We start from the raw sequence: 14,029 nt of genomic DNA, 5'->3' as shown, positions 1-14,029 counted from the left end.
AGGTCTTCTCTTGTCGCCCGAAAGGTACATAAATGCAGTGCCAAGCAACCTGCACTTCACTGGACACCGCTTTTTCTGGCACGGCATAGAGAACGGTGTTTGGCAACACAGGGTCCATGAAGACGACGAACACAAAAGCGCCACTTGTCCCGTGCAAGATGAGGACTGTAATTTTACTGTGGACCATTTCGCGCAGTTCGAATCGTGCACGGTGCCTATCATATCTGTGTTTCGTTCGAGTATGAGTGTGCGGCCTCCGACGGTCACAGAAGATGCCGTTCAAGATAGACTGTCGCCAGATCCTTATTCACGCAGATCGAAAGGAGCCTAACATATTCTTCGGCCGCACGCTCTACCGCTTGTCTGGACGTGTGATGGCCCCTTTTCTTACACAGGTCCTAGATGATTGAGACAGAAGCTATTTTGTCTACACGCAACGGAGGAGCGGTCACCTTCGCCAAAGGTAGGCGCGTTGTCGTTGACGTCGAGCACGTCGATGATCACGGGCACCGAAGTGTTGAATGGCGCGATGGATTGCAGATCCCGCGCGAACACTTTGAGCCGGAACTGAACCTGGTTCTCCGGAGGATCCCGGTCCACGCTGTCCATGAGAACCAGCTCACCCGTGCTCGGGTTGATCCAGAATTTGTTTTGCGCGTTGCCCTCGGAGATCCAAAAGGTCACCTGCGCCCAGAGGAGACCACGGGTGGTTAAATAATGCTCGCGTTATAGGCCACCCTATTGCCTTTCGCGTTGCATTTCGGCCTCGAAGATGTCACTGCAAGTGTTTACTTTCTTTTTCTTTTGTTGTGTCAAAAAGTACGGACACGGCATCGACACTGGCTAAGCCTCGCGATTGGTCCTTTTGCCTGCGCGAAAACCAACCGACGGTCAATATCCGAGTATGCAGGTGCACATATGGCAGGCTTTCTATTTACACTGCGTCTATTTTGTAGCAGCTCAACTACCGGACTACTAGGGTTGTGTGCTCCCTCGTAATTTTTGTTTAAACGTATCACTTTAATTGCTGTATGTTGCGCTCCATATTAATATTCCTGTAAAAATTATTTATTATTATTATTCTGTGAGCAAATGGTATTTGCTAAATTTGTGATTACTCTCCACTTGATTGTAAGAATGCAGTCCTGACGATTGTTACTTGGGAGGACCTATTATTGCATATTATTCTTGCACTTCTTAGAAACGTACTGTATTGAGGGCGTTAACATGGGAGGAACTCGGAAAAGCAAACCAGATAAAAAAGAAAAAAACTGACGATTTTATAGTTTGTTGCTGATATGCGCTTGCTAAGTTACAGGTGGTTACCAGAGGGGCAGCAATTTGATTGTGAGGGTCCCAGCGATCTCTCACAAAGCCAGTGTATCTGTGAAGGCAAAGTACTCCCGAGAGAAACACCGCGTGCCATTTCATATGTAATCCCTTGCTAAACACTATCACCTCTATTGAACTCGGAGAGCTGATTTCTTTTATAAGCTGCTGAAACAAAACAAAAAATAAAGTAAAAATAAACGTGGGCCGAAATCCTGGGGCACTGTGTATCACGTGAGCGGGTGTACCAACCTGCTGGTTTCCGGACTCTCTGTGCTGGTTGGTGGCGTTTAGGAAACCCACAGTCTCGCTGCGCGTCGTGTTTTCCCAAATGCGGAAGTTGTAGGAGCTGCGCTCAAACGTCACCAGCTCGTCGTTCACGTCCTGCGACGAAGAGCAACGACTGAGTACACCAGGTTCAAGCAGGGAGGTTAGGCAGAGATGCACAGCAGTATACATTCGTTAAAATGCCATTTCGCCGGCTGTTTTCTTATCCTGCAGTTACGCTTACAGTTGAGACGACACTGCATCATGCTTGCAGGCTCCGGAAAAAAAAATTAAGAAGAAGACATCGTACTCTTCATTTTGTTCAACTTACTGAGCGGTCACAGCCAAATTTATTGTCTGCAGCCCATCACTTGGAATCTTGAACGTTATACCCTTTCTTTAGGAACATTTCTGTGACTAGCTGTTGACTTATTTTCAATAGTACAGGGTTAATTTGTAATTTGTGCCATCTTCCCTGAAAAAAATATAAACCTCAAGGAAGCTGGCACAAATTACAAATTAGGCCTCGCAATGTCGACGAATCCCGCTATCTGTGACCTGCTTCAGTCGCTTTTGCTAATCTGAGACCATGCCGTTAACAAAATTGCGGTTTTCTTCCGTTAGACAAGTTTCGTACCCCATTCATACAACCTTATACAGGCAGTGTCCCCTTTGCCCCTCTATTTACTTCCTTTCTTTCTTTTTTTAGTATTATGTGACTTGAATTTATTATTGTTGCACTCACAGCATGCGGATAGTCACTCGGCGGCTGCGGTCCTGGCATTCGCCTGCTGCGAACATTACTCGCACTCTTGAGGTTTTCTTGGCGGTGCCCGTTTTATATAGTATGTCTGTTCACCACTCCATCTTCAATCGTTATATTTACCACGCGCTCGGAAGTATCAACGTTCTATTTTTCGGTCCGAACAAAGACGACAGAAACGAGTAGCCGCCATTTACGTATATATCACAATGTCCTTTATATATTTCTCGTGTAGAAAACATCAGCCCAATATGTGAGCACGATGCCAGAAATTCTACGCTGTTTTAACGCCGCCGGTTCCTTTCGCCATCGTTCTGACGCTTTCAAATCGGCTTTGAGAAAAAGAGAAGCGGAGAAGAAGCGCGTTTCGCGCCGCCTGACGTTGTCCGCAGACTCCCGCTTTCAGCGTCCCGTGCATACCTGGACCTTGACGATGAGGTTGACCACGGGGTTGCCCATGATGGCGGCGTTGGGGCCCTGGAACGGCTTGACGTTGAAGGCGGCCACTTGGAGCGCGTACTCTGCTTGCGTCTCAAAGTTGAGTCGCTTGCTGGTGCTCACGGCTCCCGTGTCCTCGTTCACCGCGAAGGCAGCGTCGTCGTTGCCGCCAATGATGCGGTACTTCATCACCGCGTTGTCGCCCAGGTCAGCGTCCTTGGCCTGCGCATGCGTAGCAGTTAGCGCTGCTGCTCAAATCTCGCGCTTTGCTCAAGATGGCGACAACAAAGAAAAAAAAAAGAAAGAAAAGATACTGTGCTTGGGAGCGCAAACTGCCCGTTCAAGGAAACTGGCCAGCAGCCCCGCATCAGAAACTTGGATAGCTGCTATGCTTGCTGGTTCGTGTAGATGCTAGGTGCGCCATCGTAGCGGGCACCGTGTCTCGATCGAGCAGTGGTATGGTGCACTCGATCGATGAGCGCGGCGGAAAACCATTGCACTTAGCGTGTAACATAACTATTGCGCGATTGCTTACGCAAAGCAGTCATGCCATACGCTGGTTATAATGCAGGGCCCGAAGTGGCAAAGATGGTTTCTGTCTCAGGTCGGAAACACAATTTCTGACGTCGCGTAGTTCCGTAATCAGTTTATTCCCTAATGTGTGTATATATATATATAGATATATAATGCAGATCTGGCGCACTTTTTGGAATCTGTGCGCACCGAAGCTTTCGTGAAGAGGGTTAATTAAACGTTATAGGACTGCTTGTTACCTGCAACGCGTTTTGCGGCATAGCGATTACGTGCTTGCCCCACAAACCAGCAAGGCGCGAAAAACCCCGCCACGTGACCCACGTGATCCACCAAGGATTCCCCCTGTATCCGGGATCGGCCCACTTTTAATCACGCCATCCCCGGGATCAGCCCAGTTTGCCACTGCACTATTTGCAGTAGACCGGCCCACCTAATTCGGCAGGAAGACGACAAAGCAGACCTGCCAAGCCTCGGGAAAGAAGGCGTATAAAAATTCACTTAAATAAAGGAACTATGCGCTTGAAGGCGCATACTTGTTGCACTGAGGACGTTTGGACAGCGTTTGTTGTTTCACTGCATGATTACGTATGGAACATAGCAGGCCACCGGCACCTCGGTAAGGGTACGGTACAGGTAGAGCGGCACATAAGCTGCCCTGCGTGTGAGCTATCGGGCAAAACGGCAGCAAAAGCTCCGGTTATCAAAATTCGTAAGGTATTCGCCTAGAAAGCTTCGCTCTAAAGAAAAGAGAAGACAGCAAATAAACTTCTTTAACTTTTGTAATTATACTCGATGCAGGTGTTCTTCATGCCTGCGCAAGTGCATGTAATTTGACAGGTGCGATAGCAAGAGCTCGCATGCTTCGTTCTCTATTATTATTGACCTTTACACATAATAGATAGAAAAAAAGAAAAGGATACACGGAAAATGAAATGTCTAAAAACCCGAGGTCATGTTTATGCACGTCATCGAGGTGCGTGGGAAAAAAAAGCGGTGGGGGGGGGGGGAGGGGAGGACGACTACGTCAAAGTAAGTAAACACACTACAGTAAATTGAAGCAGCGAAAAGAAGAGTGCGTTGCACCTTTGTACTGATTGCGATAAGCAGATAGTGCGCGTTCTTTAGGGCACTCGATAAAAGACAACCGCAGCAAGAAGCGTGTCGCCTCCGTCAAAAGCAATTAGTGCCATCATTGCACTTGCAGTCTTCTGGCATCCGATAAGTTCAGCGAACGAAGTTCGCAAATGATGCGCCACAATAAATTGATTACATGGCAACGGCAAAGCACAATGGTTTCGTGTGCCTCTGAAATGAGGTCGAGCCTAAAGAAACGTTAAATAGGCAACAAATTCATGGTCTATTATACTAAATTGTTTGCTGTGTAAAATACGGGAGTAAGCCCTTTTTTGTTTGTTTGCTTGCTTGTTTGTTTGTTTGTTTGTTTGTTTGTTTGTTTGTTTGTTTCGTTCACAAAGCAACTGATATCGGAGTTGCTATCGATCATTTCTCCGCTTGCCCTCAGTGTCACTTTCGAAGTGAGCAGAAGAAAAGAGCGGTGAAGGTTATTAGTGTGGTACTAGAAGACTAATAGACCGGCAATGTACAGATAGAGGATAATTTAAGTCTAAGCGATTACGCATGAAACCTACCATGCACGCCAAGGATGAAAGGGTACTCAGTAAAAAAAGAAAAAAAAAGGAAAAGAAAGTGAAACGACAATAGAAAGGGGCAATGACCATAAGTATGGCGTGACACGTCACGCAATAATGCCCGCTAATTGTTTTCATTAGCAAAATCTGAAAGTTGCCTGCAGGGTTATAAGTGGTGCGATAGCACTGCGGCATCTTTCAGCCTTCAAAAGCAATTAAGGAAGTGAGTGGCTGTTTTCGTACGGAAGAGAAATGACAAAATCTAATGGCGTTTTAAGACTGACAGAGGGAGAGAGAGAGAGAAAGAAAACAAGGTTGAGTTAAAGAAGACAAAGACCTTCTTCTAGCACGGAGCGCAATACAGTCAGCACTGACGCTCACTCAAATGGTTCCGAGAGGTGGGGGGGGGGGGGAGAAAAAAAAAAGGAAGCACGCTTTTCTTATACCGTGCGCGGTGCGGCGGCCGTCCTGGAAAACTTTCAGAAAAGTTTCGAGCTGTCATATTCGCGGAACGCAGCGGCATTGCGGCACGGTGGCCGCCGCGAAACGACGTTTATGCAAATCGTAACGACTCGACGCCACATTGCGCCGCCAACGACAGATTCTTCGCGGCAGTAAAAGAAAGGCGCGTTTGTCTCAATCCGTTACGTTCGGACGCAGCCGGGCGCCCGCGCGCCTTAACGACATGCGAAGAAAAAGTGCCGAAACGTTACGAACCGCTGGAAACCAGAGCGAATATCTGCCATGGAGGCAGGGAGTGTTTTCTACGTTTCAAGCCCGAAGGCCATTTTTCTTCCTTCCTTTCCCACCCCCTCTTTCATTTCACTCTCCCTTTTGTGTTTTAACTGGGGCCCGCTGCCATCTATTATCCGAACGACCGGGCCATTCGATACACATAGGGCTGTTTACGAGCCCCCATAGAGATGTAGCCGGCTCGGCGGCGTCGCGCGACGAATCCAATCCGGAGCACCCTTCGCAGCCGCCACCAGATTGTTTGGCTCCGCGAGGCAAACTCAGTCGGCCGCCGCGATTTCTCTAAAGCGCGCGGCGCCGGCACGGTTTGGTCCGTGTTCGAAGACCAGGGGCGGCTTGCACGAATATTTCATAACGAAAATAACAACGAAGTTCAGAACGTGTTCTTAAATGTTCCATAGACAACGCCTAGTCCGCACAAGGACGCGCTCTTAAATTGGTTATTATTTTCTTTATTGAATGTTCGCGCAAGCCACCCCTGGTCCATTTTCAAGACGTTTGCGGCAGGCAAACAGCATCGCGAGAAGTAGATTGATTGGTTAATCCAAACAAACGGCCGCTGTTCTGGCTCGCGACCTGTCAACTGCAGACGTCGTGCCGCTCGGTTCACCTCCCCTCTCTCTTGTTTTCTTTCAATCTGCAGGAACGGGGTCGAAGGCGTGTCTATTTGGGGCAGGATGTATAAGGGAATCGGCGCGCCGGTTCGGTAGCGGGTGCTTGTTCGCGCCCAGCTCCTGAGTGGGCCACGCCTTATTTGCTCTATTGGCCTCCCTCTCGGGTGTGTATCAAAGGCCCCGTCAATCGACTAGCGAGAGCAAGTAATTCGATTCCGCGGGCAACAAAGGACCACGCAGACAAATCAGTGGCCCCGCGACCTCCGCGAAACGCTGCGAATGTGTGCCACTCATGGCAACGGAACGGCAAAGGAGTACATAGCGCAGGCACAAGCAGTGCCAAGGAATAGGGAGACGCTAAGCTATCTCTTTATTTATTTATTTATTTATTTATTTATTTATTGCTTTCGTTTGCGGAAATGTATACAGAAAACAGCATTTCTGGCATAAAGCCGTATCGTCTAAGATAATGTAAGGTGGACATTGCTTCAGCTATTAAAGCAAGTCGAGACGATCTTGAGCGCTCCTGTGATAAGCCTTTAAAGGCAGGAGGAGAGATAGAGAAGAGCTGTGCGATCAGGTCTGCCCTTAGCTTGCGCAATGATTGGCTGTGCAGACGTTCTGGTGTGACCGAGTGCAAAGCAAGCACGCGTCTCTCCTATGCCATTTCCTTCCTTCCAGAGCATCTATCTGCCTAAGGTTTCCTATGCGGCTCGGCAAACACGCCGTGTGACGGAGAGATCGTTACGACCTGGCTTACCATCAGCTTGAAGACCTCGATGGGCGGGTCCTGTTCCTCGGGCACTTGAACGAAGAAGGTGTCGCCGTCAAAGTAGGGCGGGTTGTCGTTGATGTCCTCCACCTGCACCGCTACCGTGGTGGTGCCGCTGAGCTGCGGGATGCCGCCGTCGAACGCAATGACCAGGAACTCGAGCTTGGACTCGCGCTCGCGGTCCAGGCTGCGCTTGGTCACGATGTTGCCTTCCTCGTCCACCAAGAGCGCGCCGTTGGCATGCTCGCCCAAGATTGTGTAGCGAATGGCGGCGTTGCGACCAGAGTCGCGGTCGATGGCCTGCGTGCACGTCGGTTCTCACTGCAGATGTGTTCGCAGCCCGCAAAGTATCCAAGTTTTGCTTGCTCGAGTGCGGACAAAGGCTGCCAGCGCCACTCGCTCAGCTGGCAAAACACGTGCGTTACAGCGCATGCGCGTATACTTTCACTCTTAAAGCGAACGAATTCACCAAAGCGCAACGAGAAGCTAAGTTACGTGCGCTCCGCAGTGTATTTGAACTTCTTCACGCTGTATTCATAAGCTCGCAGAGTTCTTTTTTTTTTCGTCTTGTTCTGACAGTGCCTATATACAGCAGTGATTTCTAACGCGCTCAAGTCTTTCTTTCTTCGAGTTACTTCAACTGAGGTGAAGTGATCAATCATTCAATTTTTATTCCAGAAATACATTTAGTGACAGCATTCAACGGACTGGTATAAGCACATTGCGCTTGCCGACAATAAGCAATAGCCACGCGTACGCACGAATCCTTGCAGTAAATGCCTCCTGTTAACCCTAAAACTTTGTAACAGTTTAAATGCATGAACGAATGCCGATAGCACGTAAGCAGCGGATAAATACACACATGACCACAAACATTTTCGCAGCAAGGAAGGAAACGGCACATCCTCGATGCTTCAACACTTACCTTGGATTTCATAGGCACAGTGTGGCGTTATTAAGAGAAAATTTACCCTGCACCTTTTTAATGCTGGCGCGGATGCGTATATAGCTGCGACGAAATTTACTTTTTATTTATTTTTGGCGAATTCTCTGCTTCAAGAACGTTTGTGACGAGGCGCACATTAATTAGTACATCTGTGTCAATGCGGTGCCATAATCATGGATACAACCTTGTAATTTTTTTCACTCAGCTCAATTGTGAGACATTTTTTAGCTGTCTCTGCAAATGAGTTGTGCGAAGTTTCGTGCATATGCTCAACTCGCCAACGTATCCTGTTTGACACGAACTTGTGTTCGATATTGAGACGTACAGATGTGAACTGAAGCGTAGACATCATCACCGGTTTGCATTCAAGCATTCTGTTTTGTATCTCACGTCCTCCTCCTTCTTAGTTTTTTGTGCCTTAAAAGGAAACAAAAAAATTAAACTACGGTTCAGTGATCGTACAAATGATCGTAAAAGAGATCGATCCCAGCCAATTGTGATGGTGGACATGTTATTAGCCAAGGCGGTCGCAGCTGATAGCAAAAAAGCTCTTATCAACGAAAATTCAACCCCTGATTGTATTGCAGTTAAGATTTTATGCCTGTTTAAGGGACGGACGCTGGTTCCAAACCTAATGGAGAGTTCCATGCTGGTACATATAATAATAGCTGGCATCTGATATTCCAAAAGAAAGCGACGTGTGCTATATAGCTACCGGTGTCCAGACTTACTTTACTCGCTTTCAGTAAGAGCCTAGCAATGGGCTAAACAGCACTGCAGCAACTAAGGCACTAATTCCGTGCTATTCCCAAATCATATATCTGGCAACCTTTTGCCAATATTAAAGGCGGTGGCTACGTTAAAATTGAATGGGTTACTGTTCTTGACAGGCCTTTCACTGGGGATCCCTATTTTCTCATTATCACAAAAATGTTATCACGCCAGTAAACGCGTTCGCGAGGCTTGGGGGTCAGCCAGTTGTGATGTTGGACATGCTAGCGAAGGCGGCCGCGACCAATGAGAAAGAGTTATTACGAACGAAGCGCTTTGTAACGTGTAAGCCTCTGCAATGCAAGCGTTCTGCATTGAAAGCGAAGGATGCAAGTGCACCAGCTGGCAGGCTGTCCAGTTGCTCTTGGCAAGAAATAACTGTGGTTCTGCAAGATCACGTCTTAGTTCATCTTCCTTTTCAGAGAGTTAATTTAGTTATCTTGCTTTTAGTTCCATGTTTTGTTTTTCTGCAGTAAATGAGAATCTTATTATTCTTTTTTGATGCATCCAGGGGCTTTGTCACATATGTGCTGCTTTTTGTTATTATTAATTTGTTGTACATACTTATACTTTTTTTTCACCAATAACCTTGCAGTTGCGAATCAGCGTTCGTGTGAGCCTCTTGCGTAGACATGAACCTCTAGTCAGCTGATAATGCCGATAAATGAGTATGCTTTCACCATTTGGAAAGCAGGGCCCGTATTCACGCAAAGCTCGTACGCTAGAATTGTTCGTAAGAGCACATTTCAACGAATGCTGATGCTACAGATGTTCTCAGCGAAGGCGGCCAGCCAGAGAGCTACTGCGAAGGACAAGCTTCGTGGATACGGGCCCAGATGAAACCCGACAATACGTATATATGAGAAGATGACAAGACGCCACCTTGGATCAGTTCACGTTTACTGGCAACCACTTGAATTAACTCAGAGTTAAACTCTGATTTTTGAAATCATTTGGTTAGTAACACTCTCGTTATGCTACCCTTGCTTCGAGTGGTCGATTACTTCGCCCTCGCGCTACCATCTGCTCGTTTATTCGCAATTAAGTTGGTATAGCAACATCTTAGGATTTGCGGTGATCCCGGATTCCCGGACCTGCCACTGCAGCGTTCACTTTTGGTGCACTGATAGTGGCTCGTAGTGCATTAATTCGTAGCTCGCAGTAATTGCTGGCAGGTGCGTGAAAAAGCTTCCCTTCATGAAAGCGTGTCTTCAGGAGCTAGCGATGCTGGCGCTTCCGGTAATTCTATCACGTACCGATTTCACCCGGTAAGATGATAGTGCGCCGAAGTTCACACCGATACATTAAGAAAGTTTTCCGCCAGCTCCATCGCCTGGCTCGGAAATCCACCGGCTGCGTTCGGCGTCGTTAGCTCCAACCACCAAGGGCCAGCAGGTAGTATTACGTTCCTCTCTTGATGATCCGCGCAGCGCCAAATAAACAAGAAATACCAATTGCATACGGGGGTGCACGCGAGAGCCTAAAGATGACGGCGGAGCCATGGCGCATAGCAGCAGGCCGCGCTCCTTTGAGGAGCACGGAAGCAGCTCGATACCATTGGCGGCGCGCTATCGGAGCAGGTCAGCACGCAGGCGCGGCTTCTTCTAAACGACAGGCATCTGGTCCGCGATGCCGGGGGATCGAGCACGGCGGCCTGGGCTAAGCGCCTCCTGGCCGCGAATGAACGGCCCGGCGCGGGCCCGGAGGAGAGAGGCAGCGAAGGGGTGCAGCTGAACGTGCGGGACTCACCCTGATGGTTCCCACCGTCACGTTGTCGGTCATTTCCTCGACGACCGAGAAATTGTAGTAGTTGTGCGTGAACACGGGCTGCTGATCATTGATGTCCACGACGTGCACGGTGAGCGGAGACACGGCCGTCTGTGAAAAGGCAAGCGCGGAGATGCGCGGAATACAAATCATTACCGCCACCGGCCCACAAAAAGCGGCGGATAGGCTTGCCTCGGCCTCGGGCTTGGGCTCTCCACGAGCCAGCGCAAGGAGCAGGCAGGCCTCGGCACCCGCCGTTTCGCGTGCATGGGGAACGGATCATAAGGCAGCGGGCCCTTTTGTATGGGCACCACGAATGGCCGTAGTTCGTAATGGCCCGGGCGGCCGTAGAACGCGCACTGCTATAACAGGCAAGATCCTCGCTCGTGTATGTGCCGCGTGCTTGCGCGCGCGCGTGCGTGTGTGTGTCCGTTCGCGTGTGCTCGTGGGTGTGGCTTCGAGTGTGTGTTTATTTCTAGCGGGGTAAGCAATTCGGACGGTCATTTGTTCCCAGTTTTCTCGGCGAGCTGTGCCGCGTTAACTATTACAGCAATTACCAAGGCCTGACTTGGTTCTTTCTCCCCATTTCTTTTTTCGTGTTCCTGATTATAGCGTTGTAGTCCGACAAATAAATTATGGAGGAGTGCAAACAGTTGATACTCCACAGGAGAGTCGTACATTATTGCCGCGCGACGAGAACAGCACCACATGTTGTTCGTTGTAATAAAAATATTTAGCGCAGATTTATTACGCAGCTGCGTAACAACGCTGCGCTATTTGTTAAGGTGCAGTCACAATAATGGAAGAATTTATCGACTCCAATGAGAAGATTTTGGATCGCACCGAGCGGAAGTGTTTTTGACCCAGTTTCGGAACATACTCATGGGTGTACAAAAAGACATTTCAGTTATAAGCATGCAACGGGATTGTTTAGACAGTTCAGTAATCGGCAAATAAGTACGCACTACGGTATTTTCAAACACTGCCTGATCGACTTGAATTCACAGGATCAAATCCCATGGCCGAATGTTCTCACTGGTTCAATAGCGTGGAGTATACATAGATCCCATTTGCCGCTCTGTGGGACGCGAAATTACAACCTAGTCATTGGTATAAATAGCTTGAGGAGTACTTTTGGGGAGCACATGCTATACAAAAGAAGAAAAAACAAGGATTGAAGAAGGCTAAACAATACAGTGATATATGCCCTACCTGCACATTCAAACTCTTGCAAGCTCACCGTGGTAACACCGACGTCCTATATTTAGCTCTGCACTGTGCATTGCGAATAAAGAGCCAACTCGACGAAATACGACCTGTCAAGGGTCATAGATATGATTGCGTGTCTTATTAATAAGCCTAAGGCAGAACATATTCCATTGTTTGGCATAAACGCATAGTTTCACCAGGGCCTTTCATCAAAATCCTGTTGTGAAGGGCAATTAAGCAATTTGTGTCGGGCTATCGTTCCATGTACTACGTAGTCTTTGGACCCTAACAAACACACTCCTTTAGAAGCCTGCGAAACGCCATGCAAATACTTGTTGTCTCATGTCGCAGCCACAATGAAAGTAACTGCTGCAGTTTATATTCCTATTGGCTTCGTAACATTTGAACGAGCAAATCCCCCCCCCCTTTTTTTTTTTTAAATATACTTTTTCTTCGTTCTTTTAGATCATTTGCACGCGATGTGCAATCACCTCGCGTTGAGAAGTTCATCAACGTAAACAAATGCTCAATTCATGCCCTAAGTGGCTTGTTCTCTTTTTTTTTCAACTTTTAATGTGTGTCCGAAGGAAAGTACCACAATTCGTAGTGACGATACTTTTACCTCCATACATAATAAGACACGAATGGTATTTTTACGTACGTTGAAGCCGTCGGAGACTTGAATCAAAAGATCGTACGACTGTTTCTTCTCGTAGTCCAGGACAGTGCCGGTAGTGACGATTCCCCTGGGGAAAAAAGAAAAGGCAAAACACATTTAAGCCGTGTAGACACTAACATTTGGTACGAGTCAAAGACCAGACCAGCATGCCGATCAGCGCGCAGGTCAGCATGCACGCCCGATGATGGGCAATATTGATGGTGATGTGTGACGCGGTAATGTGCAATATATATATATACATATATGTATAATTAAAATAAAGAAGTCATATCGACGAAGACACTTCACAAAGCATTTCACGAGCTTCATAAGAAGAACGGAAGATCCAGTGAAGTGCAACGAAGATACGCACGTGAGCGCTACGGAGTCCTTGCTTCATCGAAGACGAAGCTTACAGATGCTTAACGACGGCTGCCAAATGCGTGCGCCGTCTCGATGAGGAGTTTTATCTAAATTAGTCTTCCTTAACACACCGCTGATGTACCAGATTAACATCCCGCATAAGAAATCGTCGGATGGTTCTTGTTGAGGAGGCCGGTACTCACAAGTGAGGATCCATGTGGAACGTCTCGTCATCATTGCCAGCAATGATGGAGTACGTGAGCACCGTGTTGGCATCCAAGTCCTTAGCCTACAAGAGATAGAGAGAAAAAAATGTTGCTATGATGCAGCCTACATATAGTCATCGTGGCAACATTATTCGATATTGCTTTGCTACCAGGTGCCTTCAACCTCTGTTCGTGCCTTCAACGCAGCGATATGCCTTCTATGCAATTGGCAGAGCCTTGCAGCTTTCGCGTTCGAGATTCCCGAGTAAGAATTCTGGATTCGAGATTGCGGTGTACAGCGTTTACGCACCACGCGGACTGTCGTTGGGCGACCTCATTTCACGTAAAAAAGAAAGTGGCATATGCCAACCCTGACGCATAATTACACAGAAATGTGTAACGGATAGCTTCGATGCTGCCCCGCAAGCAGTTGTGTAACCCGCAGAGCAGTAAGAATAAAATTACACACATTGGCCCCGGGATATGTTGCTCCTGTGTGTCATACGCCTGACGTAGATCGAACGAGGACGACTGTATTATGAGATAAGGGAAACGTTAGTTGCCGTCGCTGCCGAAAAGAGGGTCGGCGTTCCTCCCCTGATTAAGCTCAGAAAAATTGTACTGCGTCGGTGAACTGTGAACGATCGCCTCTTAGCCCTCCTTACCCATTCAGTAGTACGCGAATAGGCCGCTTATAGCGTAAGGAGAGCAGCACCTTGACGACAAAAGAAAAAAGAGCCACTGTTTATCTCTCCTTTAATTTGAATTTGGACTAAACCACAATGAGACCAACAATATCAGTCATTTATGACTCATTCGATGCAGCGGAGACATCTTTACCGGATTCCTTCGTAAGCATTTGTTCAAACTCGTATGCGTTATTAAAAAAAGAACGTAATAATAAAACGCTTTCGACATAAAATGTGAAAGTCAAACACACTAATGATTAGCAATGACAAGTACACCGTCGACCCTGAATAATCGCTTTCT

At 47.7% G+C, this 14,029-nt stretch overlaps 1 protein-coding gene across 2 annotated transcripts in view; it reads right to left on the bottom strand.

Moving 5' to 3' along the window:
* Window positions 1-14,029, bottom strand: part of LOC135909410 (protocadherin Fat 3-like) — a 347,250-nt gene that overhangs the window by 50,633 nt on the left and 282,588 nt on the right. For both annotated transcript variants that reach the window (XM_065441351.1, XM_065441352.1), the window contains exons 17-23: window positions 13,037-13,122; window positions 12,474-12,558; window positions 10,586-10,714; window positions 7,108-7,419; window positions 2,780-3,019; window positions 1,582-1,713; window positions 453-684 (exon numbers count right to left, since the gene is read on the bottom strand). In XM_065441351.1, coding sequence (XP_065297423.1) covers window positions 453-684; window positions 1,582-1,713; window positions 2,780-3,019; window positions 7,108-7,419; window positions 10,586-10,714; window positions 12,474-12,558; window positions 13,037-13,122 — 1,216 coding nt within the window. The remainder of the gene's footprint in view (window positions 1-452; window positions 685-1,581; window positions 1,714-2,779; window positions 3,020-7,107; window positions 7,420-10,585; window positions 10,715-12,473; window positions 12,559-13,036; window positions 13,123-14,029) is intronic.

The sequence above is a fragment of the Dermacentor albipictus genome, chromosome 1, assembly GCF_038994185.2.
Source record: "Dermacentor albipictus isolate Rhodes 1998 colony chromosome 1, USDA_Dalb.pri_finalv2, whole genome shotgun sequence".
NCBI lineage: Eukaryota > Metazoa > Arthropoda > Arachnida > Ixodida > Ixodidae > Dermacentor > Dermacentor albipictus.
This window is presented reverse-complemented; position numbering and strand designations above follow the sequence as displayed.